This window comes from Rattus rattus, chromosome 14, assembly GCF_011064425.1.
Source record: "Rattus rattus isolate New Zealand chromosome 14, Rrattus_CSIRO_v1, whole genome shotgun sequence".
NCBI lineage: Eukaryota > Metazoa > Chordata > Mammalia > Rodentia > Muridae > Rattus > Rattus rattus.
Genome location: NC_046167.1, coordinates 9,248,614 through 9,275,083, shown reverse-complemented (window position 1 = coordinate 9,275,083; position 26,470 = coordinate 9,248,614). Strand labels below are relative to the sequence as shown.

Here is a 26,470-nt window from a genome sequence, read left to right as displayed (position 1 = left end):
GGTTTCCCATTTCCTTTACAAGTGATATATGCCTCTACTCCTATTCTATCTACTTTATCACACATTATTTTGTTGGGGGAGTAAAGGGGTACTTGCCCTGTGAATTGCTGATAGCATTCGGAATTAACATCAATGCCCACATCACCCGTTTCCTGTGTGTTGGTGGCTGTGTGTGGAAAATTGATTCATTTTCAGTTACTTATTGAAAAGCACCATTTGATGGTTGCTGACTTCCGTCAGAGGACTGGCAATATTTGGTTATCTTTTGTATGAGGTTCATAAACTTCTGGTAACTGTCAACAGGGATTATATGAAGCTTATATAAAGTGATGATCTAATGCTCTCTTCTGGCCTTCTCTCTGCTCTCCGGTCGTTTTGCTCTATCTCCATTGGAAGAATTCAGAAAAGAAACACATAGAATATAAGAGATGCACAGTATATCTTGGAGTAGAGGAAGGCACATCTTCACATGATGACGGTAGACAATAGACCAAGGGCCCTTGTAGAACGCCCACAGTGCTTGGGGAGGAATGCCATTTGTAACAGATTTTACATTCTATCCAATAATGCATCTTTCAACTTCGTTATCCCTATATGTGCATTTTTGTGTGGAGTGTTTTATTATTTCCATGACATACCTCCTTTTGTACTTACATTTAGGCATCTCTCTTTCTTCCTGGTCTTCTTAAATGAGGGTTCCTTTCATGTGTTTTCTAATGTTTGTATATGTGGGAGCCACCGACTCTTATAGATAAGTTTATAATCTGCTTCATGAAGATTGTTGCTTTTGCATTGGTTTCCTGAAGAGTTTCATATACACATATATTTTTGTATCATAGCCAAACAGCATTGTGCCCTTTCAATTCCCCCAATTTTCTTTGCCCTCTCATCTGCCTGCTTTGTTTAATAATCTCAAAACAATATTCAAGAATACGGTGGGTGACTTGTGTTCCTGTCATTCTGATTTTGAAAAAAAGCTGTAATATTTATTTATATTTATAAATATATTTATAGAGTCTCTTACACTAACCCACAATTTCCAAAGCTCTTTATTTCCTATAATAAACTTGAACTGAAAATTTTACCCAAAAGAAAGTTCAGGGGTTGGGGATTTGGCTCAGTGGTAGAGCGCTTGCCTAGCAAGCGAAAGGCCCTGGGTTCGGTCCCCAGCTCCGAAAAAAAAAAGAATAGGAAAAAAAAAAAGAAAGTTCAGGTCATTTCTTCTCAGCCTAAAGTATTTCATTCCAAGGCTGGCAAGGTGCCCCGTGGTAAATAGGATTTGCTGCTCTTTCAGAAGTCTGGAATTCTATCCTTAGCATCAGAAGACTTGGAACTTTCTTGAAACTACAGCTCCAGGGAACTCACTGTCCTCTTCTGGCCTCTAAAGGCAACTACATACACATAGACATAGACATAGACATAGACATAGACATAGACATACACATAGACATACACATACACATACACATACACATACACATACACATACACATACACATACACATACACATTCACATAGATATACACATAGACATAGACATAGACATACACATACACATATACATACACATACACATACACATACACATATACATACATACATACATACATACATACATACATACATACATACATACATTGGCGAATACCCAACAAAGGTGAGATAGACCCTGTAGAGACCATATCCAGTGGATAGGCACAGCCCCTGGTTGAGGGAGGGGCCACCCACACACCTCAAACATAATAATCCAGAATTCCTCCTGTAAAGGAAATTTAGGGACAAAGAATGGAGCAAAGTCTGAAGGAAAGGCCATCCAGAGACTGCCCCACCTAGGGATCCATCCCATCTGCAGACACCAAACCCAGACACGATTGCTGATGTCAAGAAGAGCTTGCTGACAGGAACCTGGTATAGCTGTCTCCTGAGAGGCTCTGCTAGAGCCTGACCAGTACAGATGTGGATGTTTGCAGCCAACCATTGAACTGAGAAAGGAGTCCCCAGTGGAGGAGTTAGGGCAAGGACTGAAGAAGCTGAAGGGGTTTGCAACCTCATAGGAAGAACAATGATATCAACCAACCAGACCTCCAAAAGTCCCCAGGGACTAAGCCACCAACCACTGAGTACACTTGAGGGGGACAACCCATGGTTCCAGCTGGATATGTAGCTAAGGATTGCTTTATCTGACATCAATGGGAGAGGAGACTCTTGGTCCTGTGTAGGCTGATGACCAACCACAGAGGAATGCTAGGGCACTGAGGCAGCAGTGGGTGGGCGAGTAGGGAGCACCTTCATTAAGGCAAGGAGTTGGGGGAGGGGATACATGATTAGTGGAGGGGAAAATGGGAAGGGGATAACATTTGAATTGTAAATAAATAAAATAACCAATAAAAATACGGAAAAAAAACTAAAAACAATCTTTTATAAAAGAAGAATGTAATTCTGTTATTTCTTGTACTATAGATCCACTACTAAAGAGTTTTTTTTTTTATTTACTTAGATTTTATTTTTTTCCCATTTATTTGAGGGGTTGTTTTGCTGGATATAAAACCATTAACAACGGTTTCTTTCCATTCTGCGAATACATCATCCTGCTATATTTTTGGCCCTCGTTGTTCAAATGGGAAGTCAGCCATTGCCTGTTTCATAGATCTGAATCACTTTATCTTGTTGCTTTCAAGACTTTATCTTTGATTTTAAGCAGTTCGACTAGAATGTGTGTGGGGTGGAGGTTTCCTTCTTTAACCTCCTTGTGCTTGATAAGCTTTCTGAGCATCTAATGAATTTTATAACACACCTGAGCTCTTCACCATTGCTCTTGTCAGTTTCTTTTTCATTAGCCTTGGTCCTGTCTGTCTGTGACTGCCAATCCATGGCTGTTGATAATGACTGTTGCTTTCTAGGTCTCTGAAATTTATATAAGTCCCCCCACCCCAATTCTACAGGAAAAATTCTTACTGTAACCCAATCTAAATGATGGGTAAATTCTACCTTCTGTGTTCTCACATACATCACTGAGTGGTTTCTGTAATTATTTTTCAATTTTCTCTCAACACTACAGAAGATATAATGTTTATCTTCTTATTGAACACTGCTTTTATCTAATTTATTACCATGCTCCTCTTTAGTTATTTAAATAGGCTTTTGCTTAGTTCCTTAAACATGGGGACTTTGGACATCTAAGAACAGTCTGAGATGTACCTATTGACTGTTATTTTTCCTGAACACAGGTCACATTTTCCAAATTATCTGGAAAGCTGTTAACATTTTTGTTGTTGGTTAAAATTGGTCATTTAAAATAATATTATTTGGTAATTTTAATAATACTGGTTATACTGTTTAGGAAATTTACATTTTACTTAAAAGTAATGCCATATAAAATGGTTATTTTATTTAGGTATTCTCTAATAGCAAAATAGGTATTCTTTAATAGCAAAGAGATAAATTAGGAGTACTGAACTACAATATAGGTGTACCATCAACAGGAGAATTAAAAATAAGACAGTTCACCTCTCTAATCTCTGCTTGCTTTTGCTTCTTTCCTTTTTTTTGCATATACATCTAAAAGGAAAGCATATATATATATACATATATATATGTATATGCTTTATATGTATATATATGAGATCTGTTGAGAATGTGGGCACATTAAGGGAGCAAATTTCCTGAAGATCAGGCCATTTTTTTTACTTCACATTTTAATTACAAATTTAGTTATTTTTTATCTGTCAATGCACAGATATGTTTATGTGTACATGTGTGTATACATGAGTGTGCCACAGTTCACAAGTAAAGACAGAGGAAATGTGTGTACAGTTGGTTCTCTCCTTCCACCTCTTGGGACCTAGGAATCAATTGAATCAAAAAATCTGGTAGCAAATGCCTTTACACTTGAGCGATTTCTTTTCCTCTTCAATCAATGAAATGTATGTCCTCTGGCTGCTCATTTTTATTATGTCTCGGGTGGAAAAATGTAGGATTATTCTTGAAAGACTTCTCGCCCAAGTTTGGCGAAGGTCTTTTGAGGGAACTAGTTCCTATGGGAAGTATAAACACCTTTTTGCTGTTCCACCTCGACCATTTTCAATAGAACCAGTTTACCTTGTAAAAAGTTTATGCTGTGGCTGTGGAAGTTGTGACTTCTCTAAATGTGACCTGTCTATTTTATGTGACACCAGATTTTATATGAAATTTCTAGAACTAGAGGAACTTCTGAACATGCTCTCGACCAGAAGGGCCTGTACCAAAATAAATACCCTCCATGAACACCAAAGGAAACAAAACACAGCGGTACATGGTTTGAGAGACCCCAAGTCAGCTGCAGCAATGGACAAAGTGTCTGGTGATCATTCTGTTTTCTGGGATCAGGTATTTCTGTTTTGTTCCTTTTTTTATGTTATCATTCCCTATTGCTGAAGGAAATACTATCAGAGATAAAAAACAAAACTTACAAAGATAATGAACGTGTTTCTCAAAGTATTCTGTCTTTGTGGTGTGGTTATGGTTTTCTTTTTCTGAAAATGGATTTCTACAGACGAAGAAATAGGCCAAAAGTATTTGGGGTTTCTCTTAGGTCCATACTAAATATAGGAATAAATAATTTAGAAAAGATACACTAAACATTTAATATGGGCCAGTACTATCTTGGCATGAAGAATTCCACATTAGTCAAAGATAGGCCTTGGCTGTAAGAATGGTACAAATCAGCAAAGGATTCAATCATTGCATATGTGACCATAGCGATAAGCAGACACTTTAAGTTTAATGTAGATTAGTAAGACATGCCTTTGTATGTTGACTAACAGAAGAATATTTGTGTAGTAGATTGATTCTTTCAAATGGTTCTGGGGATTAAACCTAGGCTTATGTGTGTACACTATCATTGAACTACATCCTTCCCTCTTTTAAAATTTTCATTTTTTCTTGACATGTATGTGCATGCATGTTTGTGTATGTGCATGTGTACCATGTGTAGAGGTCAGAGGGGGTGGTAGAGTCTTCCTGATTGATTGTCACCTTATCTATTGAGGTGACTCAAATTCAGAGCTCACCAATTCTTCCAGTACAGCAAGCCAGATTGATCTGGAAATCCCTTCTCCAGTAGAGGTGGGTTTCCAGGCCTGTCCAGATTTTGTGTGGGTTCTGGGAGTCCAAACTCTGACTCTCACACATACATGGCAATTACTTAACATGCTGGGCTATCACACCAACCCCCAATTTTTATCTTAAGACAGAGTCTCACTAATTTCCCCAGTCTGCTCTGAATTCTTATCTATGCAGAAATGCCCTGCACTTGAAGGGTTCCTGCCTCTGCCTCTCCAGCAGCTGGGGTCAAAGGTTTGGCTGCTCTTAGTGCTGACCCTGTATTGTCAGCTCACAGGCAAATCCACTCTTGAGACATATTTCACAGTGTCACATGAGAGTCTTGAGAAATCCATTAGAAAAAGAAATTTTAACCTCAAGACGCCAAGCATTGCTCAAACTTCTATAGTAGAATATTTTTCTGCATAGCTCATTAAAATGTTTAGAAGTTAATGTCCCATGGTAATGGCTCAGACTTATTGGCTATTGATTATGCATTCAGCATGGAGTTATATTATCTCATTCATATGAAACCCATTATATAAGACTACCTTTTGTAATATTGCATCCTAATGATAAGGCGTGGAGGTAGAAATTGCATAAGTTTGCAGACACAGAATGTGTATAGCTTGGTTAACAGCATATTCTTTATTCTTTGTTCTTTATTCTATTATTGTTTAGGAAATGTTATTCAAGTAAGTTAATTACAGACACATATATTTTAATAAGAAACACTGTTGTGGAACATTTTACACACACACACACACACACACACACACACACACACACACACACACACCTTTGACACCAGAAGGCAACAGGAAGGATTCAGTTCTAGCCTTCTTTCACAAGTGAACTAAGACCTTCAGCCCTCATGGCACGAACCTTTACTCAAGACTTTTTAAGTTGCAACTTTTGATTCATACAAGCCTACTTTCTACTTTTAAAATGCAAAAACAACCTTAGGCTGCTTTTAAAGGCATGTTGTATTTATTTTAGGAGTTTTGCCTAAGTATGCCTCTATAACATGAAAGAACAAAACTGTAGGTGAACTAGATAAAGTCAGTCAAAAACAACAATTATTTTCGCTGGTTTTCTTTGTATAAAATGTTAACAGAGACGCTTTATTATTTAATATTTATACTGGCTAGCTGACATAGCATTCCCTTCTAAATTTAACCTTTCATTTCTTTTGAAAAACACATTTCTGACTCAGACCTGTTAAGTGAGATGGTACCAAAGGCACCAATTTCATTACTACATGGTCCCTTCTTCGCATATAAAATTGGTGTCTACATACAACGTTTCCCCAATTGAAAAACGGGGGAAAGCAAAACCATGTACACTTCTGAGGGGTGCTGGTTAGAGCACCACACAACACATTGTAAGTCAGTCTCTCTTTGCCAGAAAGAAAAGACACATTCCAGGAATATGAAATTACACTCAGAAGAAAAAAGAAGTACTATAGATTTTTAAAGAAACCTTGGGAGGCAGATAGCAAAGGGTTAAAGATGCAAAGCTAGCAATTATACTCACAATAATCTCACAATAACCCACACCTGCTTCCTGAGTCCTGCGCAGCTCTGCCTCCTTGAGTGGCTCTTGTAGCTGATTGAAGACTGAGGTTTGTAACTCTGCGTTCTCTCCACAGGCTTGCTTCTCTGCTCGGCAGCTGGTGGAGATATTTCTTCAGAACCACAGCGGTCTGTCCATTTCGAAGGAGGACTTTAAGCAGCTAAGTCCAGGGATCATCCAGCAACTCCTCAGCTGCTCTTGTCAGGTGCCCAGGGACCAGAAAGCAAAGCCCCCACCCACCACTCTGGAGAGTAAGTCTGGGCTCCTCACCATGTGCACGATGCGTGTAATAATAATGGGAAATGCCTCATACCCACTATGTAGCAGGAGCTATCCTAAGAATTGTACATTTACCAACTTATAAGTCCTCCATGTAGAGAGGAGGGATGATGGCTGTCCTTCCCATGTTAGAGATGAAGAAACACAGGCATGGATATGTTAAGCCATGGGCTAAAGATCATGTACCTGTTAACACGATAGCTTTGGAACTCAAGCCCAGTCAAGAGTCTCTGAGGGTTTTCAGTGAATTTTTATTGTTACTTTTGAGATGGAATTTGGCTTTGTATCCCAGGGGGGCTTGAACTTGTGATCCTCCTGTTTTATTCTCCCAAATGCTGGGATAAAGAAGATGTACCAACATGTGAGATGATTTTCAGTGAATATTTAATATTTTGTATATACCTTATGTAAGTTGATTCTGTCCTTCACATTTGACTAAATCATGAAGCAACTTAAAATGCTATGATTAAGGAGTCTGGAGAAGGATCAGTCGGTAAAGAACATATTAGACAAGCATAGGGACGTGAACTGGGTTCCTAGCACCCGTGTACAAAAGCCGAGTATAGTGGCGTGCAGCTGGAATCTCAATTCTGGGAGATAAAGACAGGATGAGCCCTGGGGTCTGTAACACAGACAGATTGATGAGCTCTAGGTTTGGTGAGAGACCTGCTTTCAAAAGGAATCAAAACATAAATATAGAGAGAGAGCAATTGAGGAGAAGGTACCCTGGGTTGCCAGCCTTCACATTCATGAACGCACACACATACACACAGACACACACATACACACACATACACACATACACACATACACACACATACACACATACACACACATACACACACAGACACATAGACACACACATACACACATACAGACACAGACACAGACACACACACACACAGACACACACAGACAGAGATACAGAGAGACAGACAGAGACAGAGACAGAGAGAGAGGCAGAGAGACAGAGAGAGAGAGGCAAAGAGGCAGAGAGACAGAGAGAGAGAGGCAGAGAGAGAGAGAGGCAGAGAGGCAGAGAGAGAGGCAAAGAGGCAGAGAGGCAGAGAGGCAGAGAGAGGCAGAGGCAGAGACAGAGAGACAGAGAGAGATTGACAGACGGGGGCGGGGGGGGGGGGAAGTGGCATGTAAAAAAGGAAACATTGGTATTGGAATTGAAACTGTTTACCTGAAACATATTCTTCAGTCTCAGGCGCTCTGTGATTCTGAGCAATTTGTTTTTCCAGTTTTGGGGCCTGGCTCTTTTCAGTTCACTGTGAAGTGGTTGAAACTGTACGGTGTTTTCAGTAATCCACATATCCCAGATCATGTGAACCGTGAGGACGTATTGGGGAAGGTGAAGGTACATGGCTGGTTTGTGTTGGCAGTGCCCAGGCCAGGGTGATGACAGACTTCCGGGAATGGCTGCTGGTTCCTGAGTGTGAGGGGGTCAGTCATTCCTCCTGGAGCCACTGAGTCACTGCAGCAGAAAAGCTTTCTCCTTGACTTTATAGGGAAGCCATAGGTTGCAGATTGGATAAAGATGGCAGATGTGCCCAGCCCACTGACACACTATCTGCTTATGGCTCCTGTCTCCTTAAACTAGTCATGACGTAGTGGGAATATACAGCCTTAAAGCATGGCCATTGAACTGGTAACCATGATATATCTGTGAACGTATAGGAATATACATACTTAGAGCTGTATACTTGGTCTCTGTGGCAGACTGTAATGACTACCATTTAAAAGGTGAATTATCCAGCTCCTCACCTCTAAGTTACAACGGATCCTTGAGCAGTGAGTAGCTCATCTGAAGGTTTGATGTGAATGGAAGCGTGTTATGACTAAATACTTACAACTCCATAGCTATTGGGAGGAAAGAAGGACTCTAAAGTGAAGTGTTCAGAATGTCAATGTGTGTAGTCAGTGATGCCCACAATGCTGATGACGGGACAGTACCCCGGAGCATCCACAGACATGTCCAAACTCCCTCCACCTGGTATGGAGGTACAAGCCCCTTATAGAAAAGCTAATTGAATTCAAGATTTATGGTGGGAAAAAATGGGTTGTCCTTTTTTTTTTTTTTTTTTTTTTTTTTTAAATATCCTATTAATAACATATAACAAACACTACTTTCAACCTCATTTCCAGGAAGGGGGTATATGACCATGTTCATATCAAATTTTAGCAAGTTCTGTCGTGATGGGAAAGATTGGGACAGAAGCTGTTGCTAAGTCACCAGATACAGGTCAAGACACCATGATGCTTGGCCTGGGACTGATGGCAAATCCACAGAGTTCTTCACAGCACATCAGAGGTTTTATGATTGCCACCCACAAGAAAGAAGGCAAAATCCAATTCACAGAGGACATAAAGAGTCTTTAGAAGCAATCATGGAACATCCATTTCCCTTCAGTATCACTTTGTAGCTGCTCACAGAACAAAGGGAAGTTAGGATTTGAGACACTTTCAGACGCTTGCTTGTTTTAAGAGTTTTTGACCTGTTACGGTTTCTTGCAGGTACTACTAAAAACCTCTAGCTGCCCATGTTGAAATTCTAATAACTTCATGCATTTAGGTGAAAACGATGCCATCCATGAATAAAGTCCAGCCGGGGATGGATGGCTTATGAAAATCTTCAAAGATGTGTTAATAGCAGGGGAGTCCTTGTGTTCTTAATAAATTAGAATGAAATATGACAACTGTGTAGGTTATGAACATCCCAGCCATCCTTAAAGTTGTTAAAATTAACTATTGTAAAATATGCACATCAGAAAATTTACCTTCACTCTTTTCTTTAGATCAGGGGAAGGGAACCAGAGCCCTGTGAATTCTAAGCACGTGCTGTACCACAGGCCAGGACTTCCAACTCCTTAATTATTCTTGTTCATACAGTTCAGCAGAGCTCCATGTATTCACGTAGCTATGAAACAGCTAACGTTTCAGATTTCCAAACTGCCAAGGCCGGCTCTTCATTGTCCCCTAGAGCACTGTAGAGAGACTCCACAGTGAAGGGTTGCCAGGGAAGGTGAGAAGACCGGAAGACTGGCAATTTCCTGCCTTTTCTTGGGGCACTGCCGACTCCCTTTATCCCAGTGAGGTGAGAACTGGGAGCCAACAAAGCAACTCTTAAAATCTCTAGCTTCTTGCTGTGTGCTTCCTTACATCATCAACATGGGTCTCATCTGAAGGGCAGACCTTCTAGAAAAATGTAAGTATGGTAGGGAGAGCGTTACTTACTTACAAATAACGCTTAACAATTCGTTCTCTGGCAATTTCATCCATGGATGCAGTGTATCTGGATCGTAGTTATCATTAGGTCTCCTTTCCCGCTACCCCCAGCCCACTAATACCTCTCCCAACTTCTTGCTCTCTTCTTTAAAACAAAACAAAACAAACAAACCCCAGGGAATCCAATTAGTGTGCCTACACGCTAATGAGTGTGGAGCCGTGCCTCTGAACTTGGGAAACACACCAATGGCCACACCCCTGCAGAGAAATCACTCCCAGCAGCCACTGACTACCAATAGTAGTACCAATCAACTCCTGAGCTGGGGTGGGGGGCTTCATGCTCCCCTCTCCTAACATTCTTCTATCACAACACACCGTAAGAGGGTATTTCCTCTGAGGCTACAATTGAGGGGCTAGAGACAGCTTGGCAGGTAAGAGTGTGGACAGCTCTCAAGGACGCGGATTTGCTTCTGAGAATCCATGTCAAATGCCTTACAGCTGCCTACACAGGCTCCACATAAACATAGACACTCATATACATCAGACAGTGTTAATCCCAAAGATGGGAGGAGAAAGACAACTGACCCAAATCATCATGGCCAAATTAATTACAGCAAGCAATGAGTTGAAGCAAGCAAGCTTTTAATAAAAATCATATACATGGACTGCCTCTCCCTAAGATGGGGGTTGGATAGGTCAGCATTGGATTAGAGGAGGGCCATAGGGGATTTCTAAGTGGACAATTTGGTGGGCAAAATAGGCAGGGTTACAGGGCAGAAAATCAGTATAACAAATTAGTCACAATGGCCTCCTGAAACAAAGACATGATTTGCAAGATGGTTATAACAACAGGAACCATAGCAAGGTACCATAACTGCCCTTTTGACACAAAGGTAGGGTTGCAAGATGGTTATTAACTTTTGAAACCTAGACTTGATTGCCATTTTCAGAACAGGTAGTACAGGTCCATTTGTAGTTACAGGGGAGACATAGCCCAATCATTGAGAAACACGTTTCCTCACAAATAGTAATGTACTTAGTTTGTCCAAACTAGATGGCTTCTAGGTCTAATTTGGGAGCAGGCTGGTTCTTCAATCACCCCCTAACCCCGCCTCCACCCACACAAGTGGGACAATCCATGTGAAGTGGAATGAAACTCGGGACACTAACATCTTTGTAGGCACTGGGTCAAGACCTCCAGAGACTGACCTCATGGCTTATTTTTCTTATACATTTAAATACAGTAGGATTTGTAACCTGTGACGTTTACAGTAAGAATGAATCCTATTGGTTGATAAACAGAGCTCATGGGGAAGACCTAGATGAAAGCTATTTGATGAATGTAAGAGTAGACTCTGTTGATGGAGGATGCAAGGTACATGGGGCCACTTTCTCAAGTATGAGTTCTATCACTGCAGGAGTAGGGCCTGACGATGTTCAGGATGTTGGGGGATTCCTGTAGAGGCTGGCTCCTAATACACAAGCAAAGAATACCAGGCTGATCGGCCTGTTTTCACTCTGACAGTCCAGGTGACCAGGCATCATTCATATATCGAAGGAAGTATTCCTGTGTGATTGGCGATCGTCATTCTTCCCATGCGTATTCTAAGCTGTGGGTACATACATCTGCATACATATCATATGAATAATTAAAAATCATAAAAATGAAATCTGTAAAACTACAATTGGATTTAACCATGATAGCTGAAGCATTCCATTTCCCACTTAGTTTTTCCATACACATATGCCACTTAATAAACCCAATCTTAAGCTCTTATAGAAAGGGCTGCTTTCGTAGTTGCTGTGAGAGAAACAGCTTGAAGAAGGAACGGTAAGCATGCGCTCTGATTCACAGTTCCAGAGCACAGCCCACCGTGGTGGAGCCTGAGGTGTCTGATTGCATTTCATAGGAATCCAGACGCAGGGAGCTCAGTTCTCTCTCTCCATTTTAGTCAGTGTGTAGGATGGTGCTGTCTACACTGAAGGTGAATGTTGACATCGTCATTAACCTAAGCTAGCAAACCACTAAGATTTGCTTTCTAGGGGATTCAAGATTCTGCAAGGTGATAATCAATCCAAAGCACCAAATTTACTTTACTGAATATAAAACCGACATCTGGAGGCCTAGATGCATGGAATACATTATTGGGGGCTATAAGAATTCTTGTAAGACTCTAAAATACAGCTGTGAGCATTTACATTACCAGTTTTTTTTCACCTATAAGCCCCCCTGTTTTGTTATTGAGAATGTCACTAATTTCTATATATCAAATAGTTTTGAATGTTTTTAGAAGGAGGTTATTCTGAAGTGTACGTTCAGTTTGTGTATGAGCCCTAGTTTAGAGTGGAGCCATACCCCACACTTCCTTAGCACAACTTCCTCGCCTTGGAAGTACTTAAGTGTCATTGGATGGCATCGTACTGGTGTCTCTCGGTGTGGGTGTTTCATTAACCAGTCTGGGAGTTACCTTTTTCTGTGGGTGGTAGGTAGACTGGGTATGTACTTCTTTCAGTGATTTTAAATAAAACTGAGGATAGCCTCAAAGCTGGGGTAGGGGCAGAGTGACACAAACAAAAACCCCTTCTCTCAGTCTTTGTTGTAATAAAATAATCTGGGTGACTTATAAAGAACAGAAATTTGTCTCCCATAGTTCTGGAAGCCAAGAAGCTCAAGGTCAACATATTGGTAGATTGTATATTTTAAAAGAGTTATTTATTATTATATTTATGAAAGTAAACTGTAGCTGTTTTCAGACACATCAGAAGAAGACATTGGATCCCATTACAGATGGTTGTGAGCCGTCATATGGTTGCTGGGAATTGAACTCAGGATCCCTGGAGGAGCAGTCGGTGCTCTTAACTGCTGAGTCATCTCTGTATGTTCAATAGTGCGGGTGATGGGGTCTACTCTCTGGTTCATAGAATGGTACAAGCTAGCTGTCTCCCCCTGCTGGAGGTTCCTTATAAGCACCTACCTCATTCACTGGAACAGAGCCCTCATGACATAATGACCTCCTGAAGGACTTTCACCTTGGGGGCTGGGGCAGAGAGGTAATAAACATTTAGAACACTCTAAGTCATAGAAGAACACAGCAGTTCACTCTTTGCTTTAAAAAAATAAAAGTAATTTTATCCCATACAACACTTAGAAAACCATGTACATCCCCATGGATTGGATTTGGAATTTCTGCTGGCTGAGGCACCAGTGGAGAGCAATGCACACTGACAGCCTTTGTCCTCTCTTTTGACTAGAATATGGTTACAGCACGGTGGCAGTGACACTACTCACCTTGGGCTCCATGCTCGGGACCGCGCTGGTCCTTTTCCACAGCTGCGAGGAGAACTACAGTCTGATTTTACAGTTATTCGTGGGCTTGGCCGTGGGGACACTCTCCGGGGATGCCCTGCTCCATCTCATTCCTCAGGTAATCTTGTTTTATCCATTCCCGATGGGCTGTGTCTGTTTTCATTTTCCATTCCACATGTTGCTTATGCAACATTTCTGGTGTGGACTTCGGTAAACAAAGGCAGTGGCTAGTGTTTTCCTTGGAAAATAGACCATTTGCTCTGAGCATCTCTGTACCTGTGGAAGAGAAGAGAGAGATAAGCAGACACTGGGTCTGTCCTCATTATCAGAAGGCAAATGTCCCAGGATCCATGTGCGTGTGCGCACACACACACACACACACACACACACACACACACACACACACCTCTACAAGAGTGATGCTGGCTTTCTGTCAGCTTCTTCCCTCCACTCTCATGCATCAGATCCATTTCTCTCTGTCCTTGCGTTGTGTGCCCAAGTTTGTTTATTCTCTGGATTTTTGCCAATTGAATTTTTGCTTAGTTTCTGCCAATGGGAAGCACCAGGGAAAATTCAGGGCAGAAGGAAGAGGGATGATTGCTTTTCTTTCATTTCACTTTAGACTGTGGCTCTGGTACCTGCTCCAAAAGCAGCTGACAACTGTCATGATATATATATATATATAGATATATGTGGTTCCGTGCTTAATATCACCTCTCTCCAAGTTTCAGCAATGTCATTTCTTACCTTTGTTCCTTCAGAGCTAAGGTGGAAATAAGATTTTGGATGCTTGTGTGTGTGTGTGTGTGTGTGTGTGTGTGTGTGTGTGTGTGTGTGTGCATACACATGTGAGTTTAGGCATGAATGTGGACCCTATGTATCAACACCAGCGTCTTCATCAGTCACCCCTCATTGTTTGAGGCAGGGTCTCTCACCAAACCTGGAGCTGATCAGATTGGTTACACTGGTGGCTACTGAGTTCCAGGGATCTGCCCTTCTCACTCAGCCCCTGAGTCTTGGGATTACAGATCCATGCGAGGACATCCAGCTTTTCATAATGAGTGCGAGGGATCTGAAGTCAGATCCTTGTTTTGGTGAGGCGAGTACCTTACTAACATCCCCTGGATTGACGCACCAGGAAAGTGGCCATCCGTTCCAGTGTTCTGAAGCTTTTCTGTTTATCAGAAGTAAAAGGACTAAACTGGAGATGGTGGCAGAGGTGAGGCGGAAGGTACTGCAGAGGACGTTGTCTATTTGCTCTTAATAGGAATGGTGACAGCAGAGTAAGGATCATGCCTCCTGTGAAGTATGACATTTCTACAAGCTTCCGGCAACTTCCTTGGGGTCACTGTTGTTGCCTCGAGGCTCAATAGTTTCTTGATATTTGAAAATTTGCAAAGTGGGCCTTGGTGAAATTTAAAAGGCCACTCTTGGTTTTAAGTTCCCTTGTAATCCAATTTTCCGGAAATATTTCAAGACTTCGTGTATCGGCCCCAGGCAATGACCACAGCCATTTTCTAGGTCACTGCAGCAGATACTGAGTTGTCTGTCACCTGGGATCATGGGAAACAGCAGGAGGCCGCCCGGATTTTCCTCCAAGGGGTAGTGCACAGCTGGGGAGCAAGCTGCAGATTTGAGTGAAAACGTTGGCGTTGATCTGTGGTATTTAGAAGGCAGGGTTTTGGCTTGAGAAAAGAGATGAGGACAACAGTTATGGGAATGAGGACGAAAGATCTAGTGTAAAGTGGAATGGAGAACTAGAGAAATCAGTGGACCTCAGAGGTTATCTGCGTTTTCAGAGATCTGTGCAGAAGGAAGAGAATACCACTGCTTGATTGGTTTTATAACTGTTACATGTATTCAACTTAAAGATCTATGTCTTGACCCAAGATTGTGAGTTGTCCTTTTATTTAATTGGATGATAGTATAATGCTCCACACTTTATGAAATAATTGATCATTATAAGTATGAGATGGATATACACTAATGTTATTACCAAACAAGTTGGAACAAGTAGACCACTGTAGTCTGGTTTTTAGTTTTAAGTGTATATGTGTGCTTACATGTGTACACATGGTATCCACAGGGGATTGGTTGTAGGACTCTGAGGATATGAAAGTCCACACATGCTCAAGTACCTTTGTGAAAAATTACATAGAACTTTCATACATCCCATATATGAAATACATATATATGTATGTAATAGCTTGTTATTTTAAATGATATTTAGATCACTCACAGTATGTGATGAATAAATAAATAAAATGCAGCACCATATTATTCAGAGAATAATAACAAGAAAGGCAGAAGTAGAAATGCAGTTATTTTTTCTGAGTACTTTTATTCTTTATTTGGTGGATGTATATCCCAAGAGTATATCAAATATATGATATACATGCTTATATAGTTTCCATTTTCTTTATTTGGAACTCAAAATCATCCTACCTCTACAAACCAGTGAGCTATTTCACAAATTGCTTTCTTTTGGAAAAGGGATATACCAGGTGATGATTTCTTACAAGCAATCATAAAGTCATTCAGGTGATGAATGTGAAGCTTGAGTTAACTGGAAGGAAGTTGACAACAGCCTTCAGAAAACTGATAACACTCCTGGTCACAAAACAGCATACATTATGTTCACTTCCAGGTAGGTCTCTCTATTATGGCAGAACTGAATTAAAAGTTTAATTGCAGAGGCTTATGAGGACACAATGACCCTTGCATGTGTACAGTATACGGCATGCTCTGAAGCATTACTACACAGAGAGACCTGCAGAATGTAAGAACCAAGGCCCGGTGCTAGAACAGAGCGTCGGCACCCATCTCATCCTTAGCAGAAGCTACTCAGTCTGCCTTTGTTGTCTGTTGACGTTTTCTCTGATGCCGATCACATACTGTCATGGAGGCCTTCACATGCCCTACTGAAATTTGGATGATTCCGTTGCCATGACAGTCCACAGGCTGAAAGTTGAATTCATTCAGCTTCTAGGTTTACTCTTTAATATTTAAGTCACTGGAAGTTACACCCTTCTTTCATTTTTTTCTTCACTGAAAATATTTTTTTCCTCACGTTATTTATCGTGATTATGGTTTCCCTGTAGTTTTCCCAGATCTCCCCACATCCCTTCCCATCCAGCTCTCCACCCCGACCTCCACTTCTGTTTCTCATTAGAAAGCAAACAGGCTACTATGGGATACTAATAAAATAAGATAAAAGATTAGATAAACAAAAACCGACACACTGTATTTGGAGAAAACAGAAGGGGAAAAAAAAACCAACAAGAGAAGGCACACGAAACTGAGACTTTCACTCATTCTACTCAGGAATCTCACAAAAACACAAACTAGAAGCCATAATATAGATGCAAAGTACTACAGGGTAAAAGGAAAGAAAAAGAAAATAAAAGTTATAAGATAAATTATTTAAGACATAACATTATAAGACAAGGAACCTGGAAAGATGTAATTGAGTTAATTTTCAGTTGGCCATCTGAGCATGTAGCCCACCCTCGTTAGTGTCCCCAGTGAGACCCAGACCTGTACAGGCCCTCTGCAGGTTGTCACAGTCGCTGTGAGTTCATACATACACAGTCATGCTGTTTGAGAGATTTGTTTCCTGGGCGTTCTCTATAACTTCTGTCTCTTACATTCATTCTTTCTGCCTTATCTTCCACGGGGTTTCCTGAAGCTTGAGGGGAGGGCTGTCATGGAGACATCTCATTTGGGGTTGAGTATTCTGAGGTCTCTCACTCTGCACAAAGTCTGGCTGTAGGGTCTTGCTACTTTTTTTTTTCTTTTTTAGAATAGTAATATTTGCTTTTATCCAGTTTTCAGGTATGGGACCTCTATGTTGTTTTCAATTTCTAGTGATTATGAAGAGAGCAACAACGCACAGGGTCGAGCAAGTGTCTCTGTGGTAGGATGAAGCATCCTTTGAATATATGCTCAAGAGTGGTTGTTTTAAGTCAGGCTTCTCTAAAACAGCAGTTTTCAACCTGTCAGTGGCCATCCCATTGACAAGCCTCTATCTCCCCCAAATATTTACATTATGATTCCTAAGAATAGCAAAATTACAACTATAAAGTATCAATGAAAATAATTTTATGGGTGGGGGTCACCATAACATGAGAAACTGTATTAAAGAGTTCTCAGCTGTAGGAAGGATGAGAAACACTGTTCTAGAGTGACAATTTATAGAATTCATTATCTATCATCTATCTATCATCTATCTGTCTGTCTATCTATCTATCTATCTATCTATCTATCTATCTATCTATCTATCTATCTATCTATCCAATCTATCATCTATCTATCCAATCTATCATCTATCTATCTATCTATCTATCTATCTATCTATCTATCTATCTATCTATCATCCATCTATCATCTATCTGTCTATCTATCTATCTATCTATCTATCTATCTATCTATCTATCTATCTATCCAATCTATCATCTATCTATCCAATCTATCATCTATCTATCTATCTATCTATCTATCTATCTATCTATCTATCTATCTATCTATCTATCTATCATCTATCTATCATCCCATCTATCTATCTATCTATCTATCTATCTATCTATCTATCTATCTATCTATCTATCTATCTATCTAATCAATCTATCAATCTATCATCTATTGATCTATCTATCTATCATCTATTTCTATCTATCTATCTATCTATCTATCATCTATATCTATCTATCTATCTATCTATCTATCTATCTAATCTATCATCCTATCTATCTATCTATCTATCTATCTATCTATCTATCTATCCTATCATCTATCTAATCTATCTATTTATCTGTCAGCTATCTATACAATATATATGGAAAGGGGATTTATTAGAATGACTTACAGACTGCAGTTCAGATAATCCAACAATGGCTTATCCACTGGAATTAGAAAGTCCAAAAATCCAGTAGGTGCTCAGCTCACAAGGATGGGTGTCTCAGTTGGCACTGCAACCTAATGCCTATGAAGGAAAGGACTTGTTAGCCAGGCAAAGGCAATCGGGCAAAAAGCAAAACATCCTTCTTCCATGTCCTTATACAAGCTTTTCAGCAGAAGACATGGTCCAGATTAAAGGTGGATCTTCCCTCCTCAAGATCCAGAAAAAGATGTGTCTTCCTGCTTCAAAGATCCAGATTAGAAGTAGATCATCCTACTTCAAATTAAACTAAGTTCTCTTAGCAGCATGCCTTCCATTTGGGTTTTAGTTCCAGATGTAGTCAAGTTTATCACCAAGAGTAGCTGTCATAAGTCCATCCCTTGTCAATATGATACGCAATCATATTTTTTTATGTTGTGATTAATTTCTAAATGAAAGCAATAACCTGGTCATAATAATGCCTAAGCGTGATATAACCATTCCATGTACAATTAAAGGCACATTATATATTTAACCAGATTATAACTACATCCAACATGTTATAACTATCCCTAGTACAACTGCAAATGTAGATGGCAATGTCCATTGAAGGGCATTCTTTTATCGTGTCAAACTTAAATATGATAACCATTAATATTCTCTTAATTGATGTTACATAACATGATAAAGAAATTGAAGAAAACATGCAAACATCTGTATAAACACATTCTTAACAAAATGTGCCAGAAACATTCATGTCAATTATAATTCTCATTTCTGTAACTGGTTACAAGGCCTTAGCTACTAATTACAGCTACCTTCCTCTGGTACCAGTTCTTTATTTCCTCCACCCTTGACAAGCACCTCAGCAGGTCTTGGCTCTTTTCCTCGAAGAATGACCCATATCTTCATTCCTGACAAGTCTGTGTTCTTTGTCTTTCTGCCTGGATTATACTGCTGTAATTTCCCACTGACTTTAATCACAGGACATGGTAGTGCAAAGAGATGCCCTAAGGGATCTCCTTTATTCTACACATAATCTTTCTTACCTCCATTGTGGAGAGGAACCTTATTTCTCCATGGTAATTTGGATCAATCACCCCTTCTGCCACCGTTATTCTCTTCTTACCATGTTGGTTTAAGGGCATTAGAAACTCAAAGTGTCAGAGATGGTAGAGCCTTGTTCCAAAAATCCCAAAGCTAGATTGAGATAGATCAGTTCCCATCTTCCTGAGGTACCAACACTGATTTCTATAGTGACTATACAAGTTTGCTGTCCCACCAGCAATGGATGAATATTCTCTTTACACCACAACCTTGCCAACATTGTCATTGGTTTTATTGACCTTAGCCATTCTGGTAGTGGTAAGATAAAATCTCAAAGTTGTTTAATTTGCATTTTCATGATGTCTAAGGATGTTGAACATTTCTTTAAGTGTTTCTCAGATATTTCAGATTTCTCTATTGAGAATTCTCTATTTAGATTTCCATTTTAATTTTAATCTCCACTAATACTCCATTTTTAATTGGGTCACTTTTTGATAGCTAATGTTTTGGGTTCTTTATATAGTTTTGATATTAGTCCTCTATCAGATGTGTAGTTGGTAAAAAAAATTACCCATTCTATAGGCTAACACTTTGTTAAATGATGCTATCTTTTCCCATGGATAGCTTTTCGTTTTTATGAGGTTCTATTTATTAATTGTTGATCTCAATGTCTGAATTAACAGTGTTCTGTTTAGAAAAATCTTTTCCTATGCAACAAGTGTAAGTTATTCCTCACTTTCTTTTCTATCTGATTCAATATATCTAGTTTCATGTTAAGATCATTAACACATTTGGAGTAGAATTTTGTGCAATGTCGTAAGTATGAATCTATTTGGATTCTTCAACATGCTGTCTTACGGTTTGACGAGCATCATTTGTTTAAGATGCATTTATGGCTTCTTTATCACAAATCAAGTGTCCATGTGTATATGGCTTTATGTTTGAATCTTCAATTTCATGTTATTGATCTACATTTCTGTTTTGTGTGTTTTCATTAGTATAGCTGTGTAGTACTACTGGAAATCTATGATGGTGATACCTTCCACAGTTCTTTTATTATTCAGGTTTGTTTTATCTATCCTGGTTTTTGGTTATTTGGTTTTGTTTGTTTGTTTGTTACCATGAAGCTGAAAATTGTCCTTTCAAGAATTGTGTTGGGATCTGGATGGGGATCACATTGAATCTGTAGATTGCTTTTGGTAAGATGGCATTCTTACTCTTAATTCTACCAATCGATGAGCATGGGAAATCTTTCCATCTTCTGATATTCTTTTCAATTTCTTCAAGTTTTATCATACAAGTCTTTCACTTGCCTGATTAGAATCACCCTAAGATATTCTATAAAATTTGAGGCTGTTGTGTTGTTCCCCTGATTTCTTTTTAGCCCATCCGTCATGTATATATAGGAGGGCTACTCATTTTCGTGAGTTAATTTTTTTTATTCAGCTACTTGGCTGAAAGTATTTATCAGATTAGAAGTCTTCCAGGGGAAATTATCATACTATCAGCAAATAAAGACACTTTGACTTCTTCCTTTCCAACTTATATCCCCTAGATCTCCTTCCGTCACCGTATTGCTGTAGCCGAGACTGCAGGGGCTATATTGACTATATATGGAGTATAGACAGCCTTGTCTTGTTTCTGATTTTAGTGGAATTGCTTTCAGTATCTCTCCATTCAAGGTGATCTTGTCTGTGGCTTGCTGCAAACTACCTTTATTATGTTTAGTTATGTCCCTTGTACTCCCAATCATTCCAGGACTTTTATCATGAAGTGGTGTTGAATTTTGTCAAATGCCTTCTCTGTATCTAATGAGATGTTCATGTGATTTTTTTTCTTTCAGTTTGTTTATGTGGTAGATTTCATTTACTCATTTACATATGTTAAGCCATCTGTGCCTCACTGGGATGAAACTCGATCATGGTGGATAATCATTTTTATGTGTTCTTCAGTTTACTTTGAAAGTATTTTATTGAGAATATTTACGTTTATGGTCATAGGGAAATTTTTCTGTACTTCTCTTTCTATGTTGGATCTTTAAGTCAGTGTTTTTCAACCTTCCTAATGCTGGGTCAATTTTAAAACAGTTCCTCATGTTGTGACAGTCAACCATAAAATTATTTCATTGTTGCTTCATAATTGTAATTTTATTACTGTTATGAATTATAAAGTAACTATATGTCATATACAGGGTATCTGATGTATTCCACTCAAAGGATTTACAACCTATAGATTGAGAATCACTGATTTAAGTGGTTTCGTTTTAGAGGTAACTGTGGACTCATAATATTAATTAGCATTTTTTCTGTTTCTGTTTTGTGGAATAATTTGAATAGTATTGGTATTAACACCTCTTTGAAAGTCTGGTAAAATTCTGTACTAAAAATATCTGGCTTCAGGCTTTGTCGTTGGTTCACCTTTAATTACTGCTTCTATTTCACTAGGACTTGTATAGGTATGTTTATATGATTGCTTATATAATCTTCATTTAACTTTGGCAAGTGATAACTATTAAGAAAATTATCCACTTCTTTTCGATTTTCCAATTTGGTGGGATACAGGTTTTATAGTATGTCCTTATGATTATCTGGGTTTCTCTGGTGTATGTTGTTATGTCTCCATTTTCATTCTAATCTTGTCAATTTGTGTATTCTTTCTCCTCTTTTTGGATATGACTTTGTCAATCATAATGATTTCCTCAAAGAACCAATTGTTTTATTAATTGTTTGGATGGTTCTCATTGTTTCTTTCAGCCCTCAGTTTGATTATTTCTTGCCCTCTGCACCTCTTTGGGTGTGATTTCTTCTTTGTGTTCTAGTGCTTTCTGGTGTGCTGTTCAGTTACTAGTATGAGATCTCTCCAATTTTCTTATCTAAACACTTACTGCTATGAACTTGCCTCTTAGAACCACCTTCATTGGGAATGTGGTGTATTTATTTCTAGAAAGTCTTTAACTTTTTCCTAATTTTCACCTTGGCCCATTTTTCATTCAGTAAAGAGTTATTTCATTTCCATAAGTTTGTAAGCTTTCTGTTGCTTCTGTTGTTATGATGTCCAACTTTAATCTGTCATGACCTGATAGGATTCACAGAGTTATTTCAGTTTTCCTGAATCTATTGAGTCTTGCCTGTGTCCAATATATGGTCAGTTTGGGAGCAAGTTCCATGAGGTTCTGGGAAGGGAAGGTATATTCTTTTAGGTTTGGCTAAATATTTTGTAAATATATGCTAAGTCCCTTTGGTTTGTGATATCAGATAGTTCCAAAATTTCTCTATTTAGTTTTTCTCTGAATGACCATCTGTAGGAGAGAATGTGTATTGAAATCTCCTACTGTCCGTGTATGAGGATGAATATGTGACTTAACCTGCAGAAATATTTCTTTTATGACTTTGGTTGCACTTGTGTTTTCAGATAGATATATTAAGAATTGTAATGCCTCTTGGTGGAATTTTTTCTTTCATGAGTATGTAGTGTCCATTTCTATTTTTCTGATGAGTTTTTAGTGAAGTGTATTTTTTCAGATATTGAAATGGCTGTACCAAATTGTGTCTTAGGTCCATATTTTCAAATGCTCTTTCCATAATCTACCCTGTGCTAATGTCGAGCCTTGATGTTAAGGCGTTTATTGGTTGCAGCCGAGGGATGGATCCTGGTTTTGCATTTATTCTGTTAATCTGTGCCATTTTATTGGGGGATTGAGATCACTGATGTTGGGAAAGATTGTCAGAGTGTGTTTTTTGATTGTTGATGTTTTGATGTTGTAGGGGTGTGTGTGTGTGTGTGTGTGTGTGTGTGTGTGTGTGTGTGTGTGTGCTCTTTTGATTTGCTGGGCTGAAATTTTTTTACTTCTTGTGTTTTCTTGGGTGTGGTTAGCCTCTTTAGTTTGGAGTTTTCCTTCTAGCATCTTCTGTGGATGCTTAAATTATAGTTGCTTAAATTTGATTTTATCATAAAACGTCATATTTTCTCAACTTATTGAAATTGAAAATTTTGCTGGGTATAGTTATCCAGGCTGGCATCTGTGATCTCTTCACGTCTGCAGGACATCTGTCTAGGCTCTTTTGACTTTCAGATTCTCCACTGAGAAGTCAGGTATTAATCTAAAAAGGTCTGGGTTTTATAGGTATATTTACTCTTTTTTTTTTACAGCTTTTGATTTTTTTTATTCTCAGGTATAGTGTTTTGATTATTACACGCTTGAGGGAACTTTTTTTTCTTTTCTATTTGGTGTCTGTGTAGCTTCCTATACCTGATAGGTATTTCTGTGTGTAGTTTAGGGAAATTTTCTTCTAACAATTTTGTTGGAAATATTTTTGTGCTTTTTGACCTGGGTTTCTTCTGCTTCTTCAATTCCTACTATTATCCTTGGATTTGGTCTTTTGGTGGTGTTCCAGATTTCCTAGATGTTTTATTCAAGGTATATTTTGATTTAATATTTTCCTTGACCAATATATATCCCTTTCTTTTATCATGTGTTTAATGCCTGAGATTCTCTTGTGTTTCAATCTCTTGTATTCTTTTGGTGATATTTGCTTCTAAGACTCCTGTTTGAGTTTCTAAATTTTCACTTCCAACTATCCCTCAGCTTGTGTTTTCTTTGATGATTCTTTTTCTACTTTCATATCTTGAACTGTTTTATTCTTTTTCTGTTTGTGGTTTCATAGATTTTGTAGAAGATTTTTAAAAATTTCCTTTTTAAGTACCTCTGTCATATTCACCAAAGCTATGCTAAGGTCTTTGTCTTGTGCTTCAGCCATGTTGCAGTTTTAGGGCATTTTGTGGTAGGGTTATATGGCTCTAGTAGATCTATACTGTCCTGGTTATTATTGATTGTGTTTTTATGTTGGTTTCTCAACATCTAGGTTTAGAAGACTATAATTCTTGTTGCTAATATCTGGTCTTGTTTTTGTTGGGTGGGTGATTTGTTCCTTGGTTTCTGCTGCTTTCTCTAGTTCTTAAGTTATGGTGGCTGTGTGTTGCCAGGTAGAAAATTCTTCTGGTATTCTGATAGGTGTGGCCACTGGTGGTTCCTGGTGAAATGTGTATTAGGAACTAACTCTTAGGGATGTGTATTGGTCTAGAAGGGGGTCTGCAGGAGAGAAGAAAGCAGGTTGTTCTTGCAGTATTGGGTTCATTCCCTGGGAATGAGGGCAGTGAGTCAGTGAGGCGAGGGCACAACAGGTAGTCTGCTAAGGAGCTGAGGTTGAGCCTGGGGATTGGATATGGAAGAGAGAAGGGAAAGTAAAGATCTGAAGCTCATTTATCTGCTTGTCTATCAGGCTTGGCTCATGGGTTCCCAGAGAATGGCTACTGGAGTTGGGAGCTGGAATAACAGGATAATTGAGGAAGAAGGTTGGAGAAGACCTGAGTTATCAGCTGGAGATGGGGACTAAAAAGGGAAAGGGAAACCTATGGTCTGCTCTTGAGATGGTGAAATGAAGAGACATTAGGTTCAGAGAAGAGGATGGGGTGGGAAAAACCTGCAGTTAGGTTACCTGTTTCCTGGGCTGGAGTGGGCTGCTGAGTCTCAGGGAATGCCTGCTGGATGTGAGGACTGAGAAAGAAAGGTCAGAGGAGGTCTGCGTGCTGGACACAGAGGGCAGCAAGGGAGGCATGGCTGTAGCAGGTGCTGTGCCCCAGAGCTGGAGATGCAAAGGGGAGGCTGGATTTTGAGGAGAGGACAGGAATAAAGGTTCTCAAGGTTACCCCATTGTTTCTGCTGGGAGTGGGTTCCCTAGGTCGTGGCCTGCATGGGTTGGGGCCCTGGATATAGCAATGGGATCTGGAAGAAAAGTTTGGTGGAAGATCTGTGATCCTTTGAGATGGGGAGGGGGTGACAGTGTTGGGGAGTAAGGGCACAGCAAATGTTCTGCTGGGGATAAGACTGGGCGATTGGGTTTGGAGGAGTAGGGGGAGAGGTAAAGTTCTGCTGTTAGCCTACCTGCTTCCCTGGCCTGAGTCCTTTTTTTTTTTTTTTAATTTTTAGGTTCTTGGTTTACATAAGCAGGAAGCAGAGCTTGGGCATTTCCATGAAAGCCAAAGTCCTATTTGGAAGCTGTTGGGACTACTTGGAGGCATCCATGGATTTTTCTTGATAGAAAAATGTTTTATCCTTCTTGTATCGCCAAATACCAAGGTTTGTGTATCCTCTGTCCTTCTCTTTGAGGTTTTATTATATTCATCTGGATTTCAAAAAGACTGGTTTAAAGGTAAAAGTAAGCAGTATGTGGACTTACACACCCAGGTACCTGACAGAAGGATCACAACTTCAGGGCCAGCCTGGGCTACAGAGCAAGACTCTCAAAATACAAATAAATAAGATAAACAGAGGCCTAGGGATGTAATTCAGTTGTTGAAATGCTTGCCTGCCATGCCCAAATCCCTGAGTGTTTGATCCCCAGTGCCACATAAATTGGGTTTGATGGAACATAACTATAACCCCAGCATTTGGAGAATGGAGAATGGAGAATGGAGAATGGAGAATCAGTTCAAGGTCATCCTTAGCTATATAGAGAGATCAAGGCCAGCCTGGGCTATCTCCAACTGACTAAATTAATCCAATAACTAATTAATTTAAAGCTTAAAAAAATTAAAGGGCTGGTGATCATTTTGGTGGTTCAGTGCCTCTCATGTGCAAGAGCCTGGATGTGGTTCCCTAGTTCTGTCACAATGACATCTTCACAAGTCAATCTGCGTAAGGGAAGGCACAGTAATGTCAACGGCATGCAGCGTATTTTAACTAGCACGTTAGTTCTTAACTAGAGTTACTAATTCTTTTAAAAAGCCCATTACTGAGCAGCTAAGGTAATCTGCTTTACCTTCACGATTGGTTTAAAAAGTAGGTCATTTCAGGTTTGGGGAATGCAGGTGTCTGCAGTCTGGAAAGTTGTCCTTTTACCTCTACACAGGTGCTGGGGCTTATGCACATGTGATACATATTTATTTTTTTATTTTTTTTTTTCTTTTTATTTTTTTTTTTTTTATTAACTTGAGTATTTCTTATGTACATTTGGCAAACATCCCCTTCCTCCCCCTTCCTTATGGGTGTTCCCCTCCCCACCCTCCCCCCATTGCC

At 39.4% G+C, this 26,470-nt stretch overlaps 1 protein-coding gene across 2 annotated transcripts in view; it reads left to right on the top strand.

Annotated features, from left to right (window-relative positions):
* The window catches only part of Slc39a12 (solute carrier family 39 member 12), an 82,701-nt gene that overhangs the window by 14,495 nt on the left and 41,736 nt on the right, over nt 1-26,470 (top strand). For both annotated transcript variants that reach the window (XM_032884888.1, XM_032884887.1), the window contains exons 4-7: nt 4,197-4,366; nt 6,732-6,906; nt 13,418-13,590; nt 25,382-25,531. In XM_032884888.1, coding sequence (XP_032740779.1) covers nt 4,197-4,366; nt 6,732-6,906; nt 13,418-13,590; nt 25,382-25,531 — 668 coding nt within the window. The remainder of the gene's footprint in view (nt 1-4,196; nt 4,367-6,731; nt 6,907-13,417; nt 13,591-25,381; nt 25,532-26,470) is intronic.